Here is a 13,341-nt window from a genome sequence, read left to right as displayed (position 1 = left end):
GTGGTGTAGTAACTTTTCTTCAGATACCCAAAACGTCTCAAGTTTTCATTTAATCAGTCAAACTACTCACTCATTTTATAGTCTCAAACACTCATACTACTTTGCTGCTCTGAACTGTGTTTGCCCCAGAAAACATCCCAGCAGAATAAAAGTTACAGCAATGACAGTGTCTACAGAAAAATAAACCCAAGCAAGGTCAAAACCAAGTCTCCCTCCATACCCCTCCCCAAAATACTGTGAAGGGCAGACAATGTTTCTGCAACTCCTGTATGTTACCTTTGATCCTAAAGTTTGTGCAGAACCATTCATGTGTTGTTTTTTGTTTTTTTTTTTCTTTTCATCTACTTTGGCCTCTCATTTCACTTTCAAAAACATTGCCACAAAAATCCTAATTCGTTATTTTGAAAGAAGCTATGAAGTATTTTTTGAAGACACATTAATCAACCAGAATACAGGTTATTTTGTAAACTGGTGCAAGTAGACACGCTACCCCAGGTTCACCCTTTTCCATCACACCTACCATGAGGTCTTACCTTCTGGTGGATTCTTGTTCTGATTGTTCCAGACAACTAACAATTTGGACAGACTAGGCACTTTGGACACCTCAGTGATGACTCGGAAAAGGCTCTCCACCCGGTCGTAGGTCAGAACTATAGCTGTGAATCCTTGGGACTGTGGTGGAATCAGTGGAAGGAAGAGCGGGTTGCTCACACTGCTCCATTTCTGTGAAGGAAAACAATTCAAATAAAGGGAATTATTACAGTACAGAGGAATTATTATGGCAAGGAGTAATTCATGTAGACAGGATTTAACCATCATATTTGGAATGTGTTCAGATCAGGCAGGATGATTCTCTAATTTCAGCAATTTTTTCCATAACTTCCATATTTTTTCATAATTTTCATTCCAATCTCTTAATTCAATTTTTACTTTTACCTGGCTGTAACATTACATGTAAGAAGATTTTCAGAGAAAAAATAAATTGGAGTAGGCAAACAGATTTGTGGAGAAGGAAAACTCAGTGAATTTTGAGCTCAGCTACCATAACTCAGTTTTCATTCACTAATTACTATTTCAATACATTTATATTTACAGACAGGACTTAGCGAACAAACAAACTTTATCAGTATTATGACTTCAGAAGTGAAAAAATATTAAAAACATCAGAATAGCAAAAACCATAAACCTGTCATAAAATGGGCATCCAAGCAAAAAAAAAAAAAAAGCACAAAAGCAGGCACTCTGAGGAAAAACGTACTAGCTCCCACAAAACTGCATTTGTTCAATGGGGTGAGAAAAACTATTGTGTTTAAAAAAAAAAAAAAAAAAAAGCACGAGATGTGCAAAGATGAATTTCAGAGAGTTATCTACCCCTCCTGAATTTTAACTAGGGCATCCCTTTTAAGACTTTAAAGGCCTTGTTTCAATACACTGCCAGCATACGAGGCCAGCTCAACTGGCAGGAGGCAAGACAGACAGCTAAATTCTCACTGCGTGTGCCAACCCCGCTTGGAACCGACAGCGACGAGGAGGAAGCAGTGAGGGGATCACTCGACAGGAATCAAAGGTGTTTTGGTCCCAGGTTTTGCATCCCAGCTGACATTCCAAGCAGATACCAAGGGTCAGACAGAGAAGCAAAGGGAAAAACAAGACCTTTTGGGACGAGGTGAAAAGCCGAGATGGGAAAGCCAAAACTCAGCGATGCTGTTTTGCAAGAAGTCTTGTTTTGTAACTACTAGGACAAGGAGAACAGATAGCCTAAAAGAAATCATAATATTTTTTTTTTTACCATTTTGGCAAAGGAGAAAAAAAATAGGTGAATATTATCGCCTTCTACAAGCACATCAACACTGACATGGGGGTAAATGTGATTAAATTTAAGCACAACGTTAGCACACTGTTTTATCCGTGATGCTCTAACGATATGTTCCAGGCAAGAATCTGGCAGCAGGAGTAATGTCTTTTATTAGACTTCCCAAAATAGCTGGAAAGACAGGCTGGTCTTCAGCTACACGTGTCCTTTATCAGGCCTGGTACAAGTAGCATTTGATATAAACTGTCATAGAGGTTCCCAATGGAAAACACACAGCTTTTACCCACCAGGAGTAACAGGGTAACATAATAATAGTAATAGCACACCACGGAACTTCAGTTCATGAAAAGGACATGGCTACCTGTGATAGAGGAGGACTACGCTCAGTAATTCAGAAAATATACATCCATTACTTTATGGATGGATACAAATCTGCTTTCAGATTATTACAATTTCTAAAATTAAGGTTTATGTACACACTTTTGCTAATTTTTACAAGACAACTGGTGGCAGAAGAGGTCAGCCCTCTGATTTTGTTCCAGCTTCAGTAATTCCTACAGCAAATCACACCCTAAGCGTTAACAGGGCACAATCCACCCCATTAAAGCTTTACAGACTCATTTCCACACAAACCCCACCCCAAGACTGCTGTTACCCAAATGATCCTTGTAACGTTGAGAAACTCTTTAAAACAACTTCCAGAAAACTCTTTTCATTAATGATCAAATATTATATATATATATATATAATATATATTTATTATATATATATATAATTATATATATATTATATATATATATAATGATCAAATAATAATCAAATTTACTTGTAGCAAAGATTTAATTTCATACCCAGCAGGCTGCCGAGAAAATCTGATGTTTCTGTCCTGCAAGTAATAGTACCCAGTAAAGTAATCTATAGGCAATTCTGTACTCATGACTTATAGGCAAGTCTTGCCACCTAAATTAATAGCCCCTCCCTGAAGTTTAGTTTATTTAGCAACTTCTTCTCTGGCCACAGCATTTCCTAACTTGCTAGATATCCCTGGAAAAGGATTATCTTTATATCATTTTAAGGTGATTTTAGGTACCCACAGAAAAAATGCAGATGCATGACTGTGAGCACATGCATATGCGTCTATAAAAAGTTATAACTGGCCTTGCTGGTTATAACTTAGGAAAAATAAGACAACTTTTAAGTTTTTGCTCATGCATCTACTAAAGGATGACAGAGGGAGGGAAAAGCCTGTGGACCCACACTAATGGACGGGAGAACCAAGCCCCTCATTTGAGAACATTTCAAAAAGGCAATTAAGCATCTCTCAAGTGCCATTAAGAGCCAACCCCCTGCTGCCTGCCTCAAGAGTGTGTCTACAGTCTGAGACCTATTGACCCCACTTTCTGCAGGAAATCGGGCAAATTCAAGCCTCCATAATTTACTAAAGTCTTCCAGATTTCTCCTTCGGAAAAGCAAGCCATACAGGCGATTAATTCAACAGCAACCTAATTAAATCTCCATTATGGCAGCAAAGCATGAAATGGGGAACGATACAGGGATGGGTTCTCCCAGTCATTGCTCAAGAAACCAAGTGCTGAAGGAACATTTGCTCCAGCCCCATCTTTATTAACATTCGTGATGGAATTCACAGCAACTTTCACTCTCAGAAAGAGGAGCAAGCAGCAACAGTGGACTGATCATCCATCACCCCTCCCTGACAAAGTGCTGACATTCAGCTATCAATAAGACAATCCTTCAGTCTTGCCCTCCCAGCTAATATTATTACAGGAACCAGGATAATTAATCTAAGATTAATAGGTTGCTTGCTGTGAATTATTTTTATGGGCAAAAAGGATCAACTTCAAATGTCCGTTTCCTAGGAATAATCTCTCGTGTCACTTAAATCTTGCAGTCTCAGATGTCTGACAACTCTTGCAGATCACACGAAAAGACAAAGTAGTGGGACCTGAATGACAGCAAGAACTCACAGGTGGCATAAAGCTGGGGAGAGAGAAGATTTCAGAAATGGGTATGTGTATAGGGAAGGATTCAGACTACTGCCGCTGTCACGCATGCTTTCCACAACTGTGCGTGTGTAATAATGCCCTTAGAAATAAGCACTTACCTTTACTGTAGAATCATTAAAAATTGTTCTCCCTCTCGGTCATTAATAACAACTTTATTCAATTTTAGGAGAAGTCAATGCATTGAGGATACAATATTAAGGGATTTGAATTCTCGTGTGAGATGCTTAGGGTTGGACTTGATGTGGAGCCTTCAGTTCCAAGTTAGCTGAGAAGTTTTAAACAGGCTGTTCTCAGGACACAGAGGTGAGACAGGTATGAGTTTCACAATGCTACTGAACAGAGCTGGCTGATCGTTATAAATACCACAGTATCTCAAAGTTACTGGTATCAGACACAACTAAGACAGGGTCCTACGTCAAATTTCATATTTGAGTGTACACTGGGTGTCACCAAAAGAGACTCGAAGAAACACACAGCAGCCAGATTACAAACTGCAACACGAAATGATCTCTAGGAAAACAAGGCTGTATGATGCTGTTCCATATTACAGAAAAGAGTCAAGAACTCCCCAAGCTATCATTTAGTGGGAAAATTCAGCAAAAGCACTTTAGAATAAAATTCCACTGTTCCCATGAACAAGGCGGAGGGTTTTCCTCCCTATGTATTTTATGTTCAACAACCAGCCTTAGTGCTTGTTATAACCAACAGCAGTGAAACCGCTCAGTTTGAATGACAACAATTCTCAATTAAAACCACAGAGGTAAGGCCAACAGTGCTGAACTTAATGCAGCAGCTAAGCAGCTCATCCATACATCAAAAAAGCATTCATAAATTCATAAAGCAAAGCAAAGATGCATCCCTGCCTCTGTGGGTAAGGCTTTTTCAGCTGGGTAGTTCAGAGTATCAATCCTAACCTCAATGTGGTTTCAATTATGAATTATCAGACCAAAAATGCCTTGATTTATTCTATTTTGCTCCGATTATTCGTGATAAGTTTTTATTGAATACTTTGAGAAAGTATTTCATCGTGCTTCCCATCCTCAAGTGGTCATAGGGCAGAACCAAAGGAATTAACCCCCTCTCCCTCTCCGGAGCCAACCACAGCACTCACACTCCACAGAATCACAAGTCAAGTTGCAGAGGCCAACATTTCACATTCTGGTCAAGATTATAAAACTTCCTCAACAACATGTAAGCCATAAAGGCACGCAGGAATTCCCACTTGAGTAATGAAATCTGGTATCACAGATTTTGATTGCCAAAATGTATCATGCAACTAAAACACTGTTATTCAGCTTTTTTTTTTTTTTTTTTTTTTTTTTTTAAGCTGCTTAGATTTAGCCAGCCCTTCTGATAAGGCATCTATAGACTGAACATAGATTGAACATATTTTTTGATAGGAAAACTCAATTTCAGGTTTACCTCTTCAACTCTTATTTTTAGTAATATGCCAAAGGAAGCGATTTTCAGTGATAACAGAATTAGCTAGAATAAAGGTCATATTTAAGGTTTCCATAAGGCAGGTAAGTTAAAGAATCAACTGTCCAATCATGTTTCCAAATAATAATAATAATAATAAATAAATAAATAATAATAATTTTAAACAATCAATATTTATAACTGAATATCTGTGTTACAGTCTATTTGTCTATAACATCAACACTGCAAAAAGCATATAATTAAACTGAAATTTATTTATTTGAAGAAAGAATATGTATCTTCTAACATGGTAAATAAAGCAAAATTTCACCCAGCTGACTCAACCTATCACACAATGTAGCTGGAAATAGAGCAGGAACAGATATAGTATCGTTCAGTGGAAAAAAAAATAAATCCAGATGTGCATTGCCAAAAAGAGTGCTAACTTGTTTTCATTTACAGGTAAAATTAAAAAAAAAAAAAAAGTATATTAATGATTGGTTAATGTTCTGAGGATGACGAGTGATAAGAGGATGGAAGTGCAACTATAACAATTGGCATAATCTGGGGACCATGAGGTATAAAAAAATTAGTTTAATCATTAAAATCAGTTTAATCATTTAACAAGTGTCAATTGTCTGGTAATTGGATGAAGCCCACGAATCAACATGTAGCTTAGGCATCACTGTTTGAATGGCACTTTTTGCACTGTTAATTTGGCTATTCATTTCGGTTTAAACCAAACGACGCCTCACTGGGAGAAACGACATCTGGTATGCTTATTGCTCAGCATAGTCATATTCTCAAGTGGTTATTAAAGTACAGCTTCTATCTCCCAAGGTCAAAACTCAAATGCAGCTACTGGCAAACAAATCCTAATGTTTTACAGGTCTAAGTTAGGAACAGGCTTAAAAGAATTTCAACAAAAACAATTAAAGAAAAAACGCAAAAAAGAAAACATCCGCATTTTTCAGCAACCCGTATATATTAGGAAGATATTATGCAAAGTAAAAGGAGAATTTAAATAATCACAATCAACTACAAGTGAGAAAGTGATTTTCCTCTATTAAAGCATAACTAAATACTTAACTAAGGTGACAGATCAAGGTCCTTAGCTCTACTGCAGCCCAAACTGGTAACAAGCAGACTGCACACCATGCAAGTCATCATTTTCTGGCTTTCTTGAACATGACTGCCTCTACCTCACGGATAGTGGCTGGACCAACAAATCCAAAAGGCATTGAATTCACATGCTGGCAGCCAAAGACTAGCTGAGACAACAAGGGAGTCAAGTAGCCTAGGAATGAATTTGAGGCCCCCAAAACATCATTTGTCCCCTTCCCATTAAAAGGGGGAAACAAAGGACATTTTTATTGAAAGTTACATATTAGCACTACCAGCCATCCACTTCCTCAACAGGACAGCCTGTGAGGAGGCGAATTACCTACACTACATTTTTTCCTTTGGAAAAGGCCAACAGCCTCCAGTCAAATGATACAAACACGTACAAATGTTTGAATCAAATAATGTATTAAGTATGGAATTAACTGCATATGCATTTATCTTCCATGTACCTTCCACCCCCTCCTGCTGGAAAAACATCCTGATGCACTGCTGCTGTGCCCACACTGTGGTGAAGATACTCAGGCAACAGTGTCACAGATGGTCTGAGCCAATGTAAGCCAAACTAATGCCAAAAAACACTGCAGTAAGATTCTTCATTTAAAACGGTTATTGCACTCTCTGCACCTTCTGCTAACCTGACTACGACTTTTACGTACTCTTTCTGCTCTCTGTTCCTATCTGAGCTGTGTAATGGGAACAAGAGCATACGGACGAGCACTGCATTTGATCCTTACCATCCACAACGGCACAGCAAACAGCAAGGAGAGACGGAGGAACTGGATGCTGAGCCAGCCTAGTTCCTTGGGAGAATGCATACGACAAGTTCTGGAGGTCCCGTTCTGGCCAGTAACACGAGAATTTATGGTGCTGAGTTACTCGCACATCTCACTGTGGCATTAATGTTAACTCACAGGTGCTCCACTTCAACAGTTACCTGGGTCCTGGCCCTCAGGCCAATCTGAAATAATTTTCTTTAAATGCTTCAGTATTGGAGTTTATTTAGAGGCTAATACAGCAGTTCTGCTGCAAATGAGGAACACATTCAAGTCACCTTTAGTTACTTTGTCTTATCAGAGTTCAAAAATACACTTGGCATCTTCTGCTACCCCAAATATACAGGTGTACCTGCTTTCCAGCTATCATTTTTCAACTAACTAGCAACCGTAACAGTGCTATGAGTGCACGTTAGGCACAAACTTAGGTAAGAAACATTTATTTTGCAACAGGCAGAATTCTGACAAATACCACTATTTTTTTAAAAATCTTTTTAAAAGAACCCCATGACTTAGCAGGTACGGTATATATCATCCCCTTCTAAATTGTCTTTAGCTAGGTATTAGCTGAGTCCTGGAGAATATGGTCCCCTATAGATCACAACTGTAATGTGCTCTCACCTCAAAGAGATAATATATAATATATCCAGGGAAAAAATAATCTAAAAGGTAAGTTGGAGAAGGCTCCAGTTACTCACTTCCAAGGAAAGAACACTGTTCGAAGCCCAGCAGAATTAGATAGTTAAAAAATAAGAAGAAAGAGCTTGATGGAATGAACTTTTCATGCATGCTCAGAGTAGCTATTAAAAGCTGCAGTTAAAGGTATCACAGAATTGTGTACTTCTGTTCTACAAATTTAACTGCTCTTGAACACTTCCCGATCTGAATTCTATTTTCTTTAACTGACCCTGTGAGAAGAGGTCACAGGCACTCTGTATTGCTGGCTAATATGGAGCTTATACAGCCCATAAAGGAGCTTTTTTATGATGTTTCTGTTCCACACTAAAGCAAGAAATGAATTCATGCACATATTAAGCAATATCCATAGACTAGGGTAAACATCAAATTCTTTCAACCGAGACATAAAACCACCAAGGAACTGACCATTCATGGCACGAGAGAGTCATGATACGAGGTGTTAACTCCAACATCCTGGACAAATTCCAGCCTGTCTAATTGCAGTCAGCCTGCTAACTTCTCTTAGCAGTTGCACATCGATACAACATTCCTGTTTACTCCTCGTGCTGCCCTAGCGTGGCACAGCTGCTATGTGTTCCAGCACAGCTTCAGTGCTCTGTTTGACATGTTGCTCAGTCCGTGGCAATAAACCTGCCTGAAAACCTCTAGGTTGAAAAACTAGTATAAATATTTTTTTCCAAGAATATATATTAAAAAAAAAAAAAAAAAAGAGAAGCCTGCTTGTTGCTCGCAGTAAGAATTGCTTCCCCAGAAACTGATGAGTTTCCATTACAGGAGAGAACCATAAATGGTGTTTTTTTAATTCCCTTTAAAGCCCCTTTAAGGACATTTTCTTCATTTTACTAGGTGCTTCCAGATGCTCAAGATGCTTAATTTGCTAGCATAATCTAAAGGTGTTAAGATGCCCTGACCCCCTAATTGTAGAATACACACTTCTGCAGCCTGCTTTGTTCCTTAAATACATGTGTTACACTTCCTCTCTAGACAATGACAACAGTAGTCCAATGCCTTTGGTTAAACAACAGAAATTTGTCCTCTGAAACACAGCCATGAGCTTCTCACCCCTTGTAGCAACTGTTCACACTCTGTCAGTCTGAGGAGTTCAAAGTCAAGCACGCTCCTCCCGAGCACTCCTGCCCAGCTTCCAGAGAGACTCTCTCTAACCCATCATAAAGTGAGACAGTTAACAAGTTTGCTTTTATTAGTAAAACAAAACTATTTTTTATATTTTGACACAGAGAAAATTAACTGATTATGAGTGAAAATCATCTGCAGGCTTTTATATAGTAAAAAAATCAGAACCAGCTGCCTGGTGCAGAAGGTTAATTAATTCTCCAGCATTTTTTTTTCTTAACAGAGGCAGGTTTAACTGGTGAAACATTTCTTTAAGGGAAAGAAAAAACAACCCAGCAAAACTCTGATCATCAGTTTCTGCAGTAGAGAAATTACGTAGAAGTAACATGGAGGAAATTGCAGGCATAGGACTGATTAGCTATTTCAGCAGAATTACATTAAAGACCCTTGCAGATTAACATCTTCAGTATTTCCACCATTTTCATTGCAGTAATTAATTTTTAAGAGCACTAAACTCATACTAAATTCAACAGAAATAAATGTGTGGATGCACGCATGAAAAATAAATAAATATATAAATGAGCAAGCAATTTGGAGCGTGCAATAGCAGAAGTTAGAAGTTTGCATTTCACAGCCAGGACATAAAATGAACTGCTAGGTATTTTGCCAGCTGTCATAAAATATATTAACTTCATCTGCGCAAGTTACCAACACAATGCATGCACAAACACACACACAAACACACAGAATTATTACCAAGTTTCATACCACATACCTTTTATACGAGGAAAAAAAGCAATTTGTTTTATGAGTGAATCAAACGAATTTACTTACCACAACTGGGGGATCATTCCAATCTTCGTAAGAAATGGCAGCATATGGGTAAATTCTATCGTTGATAATCTGAAGAGTAGCAAGAGCGATTGCTTTCATTGATCGAAAGTATGCTTCCCAGAACCACCTTGCCTGTAAAGAGAACAAAATTCACTTTCACATTGAACAGATGCAGTGCTTAATAATCGGTTTTGTCTTGACTTATACAATCTGTTCAATGCACTCTACAAGTCAGGTGGAAATTAAATCAGGAGGCATGTTTTTTGTAACAAGAATATTTTCATAGAGCCAGAAGACTTCAAACTCCGTCCCGCTCTCAAGAAAAAGATGACTTACAGCCCATAAAGTGAAGCAGCAGCATTAGTTTGCAAGTGACTAAGTAGAATGGAAAAACCTTGCAGATACTTAAAGAAATCAGTTCCTTCCATACTTTTATCATTATTTTTGCTCTTCAAAAATGTCAAAAGCAATTTGACCACAGAACAGAAGTTACCATTGTACTGTTTTTCCAAGGCAGAGGGATCCACAGTGCAGCTAGGAAGCTTCATAAGAGGGCACGAAGCCTAAAACATGGAACTTAAGTCATTTTTTAACATCAGTGTTAGAGACAGCCGATCAACTAGAGAATTTTAGTACTCCTAAACTCTATCAAACTAGTAACTTCCAAGTCTGTCAAGAAAAACCTCAACACTGTTATTTATACAAGTTAATATTAAGATTTTTACATAAAAGTACATACATGCATATACGAATTAGTTAAAAAGCATTCATCGGGTCTAATTTGCAACATGGGTAGCGTAAAACAATGCTGAAACAAAGCCTGTGATTTTCTTGTACAGAGGCACACTGAACTTCACAGACAAGTCAATCTCAGGTCCTGTATGGCAAGTTTTAATCTCACCCTGGTTTCTATGTAAGACAGAAATGCTGGAAGAAAAACAGGGAGTTGGAAATGAAAATGCTGAGTTATCTGATATCCTGTTAGATATAAAAACATTTTTTAAAAATACCTAGAATCATCAAATGATCCTGTAGGATTTCATCCAACTCATAAGGAAACATATTATGCCAATAAATATAGTTCAAGTGTTTTGGCCAAAAAATGTAAATTTATTCAACCTGCTTTTTCTTGAGGGAACTCCAGCACCTGAAGTGTCCAGAAGGTAATTTAATTTAAAATCTCCTCGTGGTTCAGTATGAACTGTAAGAGTATGTGTTTGTATCTTGGTGGTAAAACAGAAGAACTTTTTTTCCTAAGCTTAGAAGCTCTCACACCAGAATACAACTGAAGAAAACATCACAAATTTGGACAAACATTATTTTATTTTTGTTATGTAGTTTTTAAACAGCAAAAAGTATCTACAGAATGACCCCTTTTAGCTATGTGTTATGAGAATAATAACTAACGTTATTTAGAATATTAAGTTACTGAAGGAACACTGGAGCTTTTGGAGATACAGACTTTCAGACGAACAAAAACTAATTTTTCTTTAGCTGTAATGTTAAGTTGCTAGTGTATCTCCAAATGCAGTTAACAGCTTTTTCATAGAAGATGGAGTGATTCCTACTTGGATACTGTGCGCTGTAGTGTTCCTCAGCTAAAGCACAATGTAAAGGAAAGGAACAGGGAAAAAGGGAAAATGCAAATTCATGTGCAAACTTGCACAAAATCATGCATTTGTTACCCTGTATGTTACTCTGAGTATAAGCTGTGGGATTCAGAACTGAGCCAAAACACTGGCCCCAAAACCCTGCTCTGTGGGTAGTCTGTAAAACTTGTTCTTCAGAATAGTTTTGTTAAATATCGAAGAAGAAAGAAAAAAAATCACGTTCCAATTAAAAAAACTAACAGAAGTGCTCTCTGGAGCACTATTTTTATCGTGAGAAAACAATAACATAAGACTTACTGGTACAGTTCAATATTTTATTAAGGAGACAGATGAGTGTGTCCAAAATATTACACTTCTCTGAAGCCTGTCAACCAGAGAAAATGTAAAGCAATTTCACTCTAGAACAGAATCACTTCTCTCTCCATATCCCTCTCCCTGGTGGACTTAACAGCTGGATAACAGTCTGAAAGAGTATTACCAACAACACAGTACAAAACAAATATTATGCCCAACTGTAAAAGCAGAAGAATTACATGAACAGGTAAGAATAAATATTGTCTGACTTCTTAAAATACCCAAAAGGCACTAAATAAACACCATGTTCTAAGAAAAGATATATTCTTTTTTCCTTGTCCCTTTTCTTAAGAAAAATGTATTATCCAGAAGCAAGTGATTTGAAAAGAAAAACGGTAGTAGATTAAGAATTAGAAGTAACCAGAGCAGCAAAATGAACCACTTCTCTATTCAGGTGTCCTAACTGAACAAGAGTAAGAACACAGACTCCAAATTTCATTGTCACATTGGACATCAGTTTGAGAAAATCACTGCTATATGCAGCAGTAACTGGGAAAAATAAATTATTTTATGTAGCCTTTTAACAGATAACTTTAAATAGTAATTGAGTAGCATGGGACTACGTATTTCATTCTTGCTAAATGACCCTTTCTTAACCTGTTCTAATTCTAAGATTATTTGTATTGTAATAATTGTAACTGACTAGCTTGGTACCAATGAACTCTTTCCTCCTTCAATAAAATTGGGATGGATCTGATCTAGCATCTCTTTGCTGAAAGAACGTTTGCAACGTCAGGCAAAACTACACCTTTATACCAGAAGCAGAAGTGTAGAGGAGGGCAGGGGGAATTTACTTTTTATAGACTAATATTTATATAATTAGTTTTTTGTAAGGAGCTAGAAAATGTTCCCACAGTTGGTTGTAATTTTTTGGAGTTGTGTTTCTTTAAGACAGAACTCAAAACCTTCTAAGGGGATTCTAAGTCTCCAAACAGATGTTTCAGGGTCTCATTACTTCCTCCCCACCTTGTTTGCTTTTATAAAGCAGAACTGATTAACATGGTTTGCTAGTCTCCACTACTCAGCATGGTGAGTTGCTAAACATTTTGGGAAAGTTTTCTATTGGGAAGATGTGTGTCAATTCTATTTGAAATGTATTTTCTGCTCTACTTGGTGTGGTTGAAAAGCTTATGTTGGAATGTAACGAATACCTAGGGGGAATAAAAATCCCATGAACACATACAGGGATACCGGAGAGAAAAACAAGAAAACCAGCCCCGAGATATATTCCTGACTCTTATGCCAACTTTTAGTATTCTTGTATAATTTTTTCCAAGCTATCCATTTCTCTTTCCCTTATCTGTGAATTTAGGAGACTAATGGTTATGTAGCTCAAGAGTAGCTTTAAGATACTAGGTAATGGTTGTAAGAGATTGCAATTACAACATACTAATTAGAGCTGACCTGAAAGGCTTAGAGGACCTTGAAATAAATGATCCACATTTATAGATCTTGTCTTCCACACAGCATTAATTATACAAGGGCTACGATTAAGATATGGTCAGGATACCATTCCTTTCAACTTGAACTGAAATTCATTTCTAGTACTCTAGAAGCCTGCTTGATTAGACTTTGGAATTTTCTGAGGAAACACACGATGTGGACCACAGATTTGT

At 37.5% G+C, this 13,341-nt stretch overlaps 1 protein-coding gene across 1 annotated transcript in view; it reads right to left on the bottom strand.

Moving 5' to 3' along the window:
- The window catches only part of EXT2 (exostosin glycosyltransferase 2), a 69,645-nt gene that overhangs the window by 28,804 nt on the left and 27,500 nt on the right, over positions 1-13,341 (bottom strand). Inside the window, exons 8-9 of the mRNA XM_032188183.1 lie at positions 9,762-9,893; positions 534-723 (exon numbers count right to left, since the gene is read on the bottom strand). Of these exons, the coding sequence (XP_032044074.1) occupies positions 534-723; positions 9,762-9,893 (322 nt within the window). The remainder of the gene's footprint in view (positions 1-533; positions 724-9,761; positions 9,894-13,341) is intronic.

This window comes from Aythya fuligula, chromosome 5 (assembly GCF_009819795.1).
Source record: "Aythya fuligula isolate bAytFul2 chromosome 5, bAytFul2.pri, whole genome shotgun sequence".
Taxonomy (NCBI): Eukaryota; Metazoa; Chordata; class Aves; order Anseriformes; family Anatidae; genus Aythya; species Aythya fuligula.
This window is presented reverse-complemented; position numbering and strand designations above follow the sequence as displayed.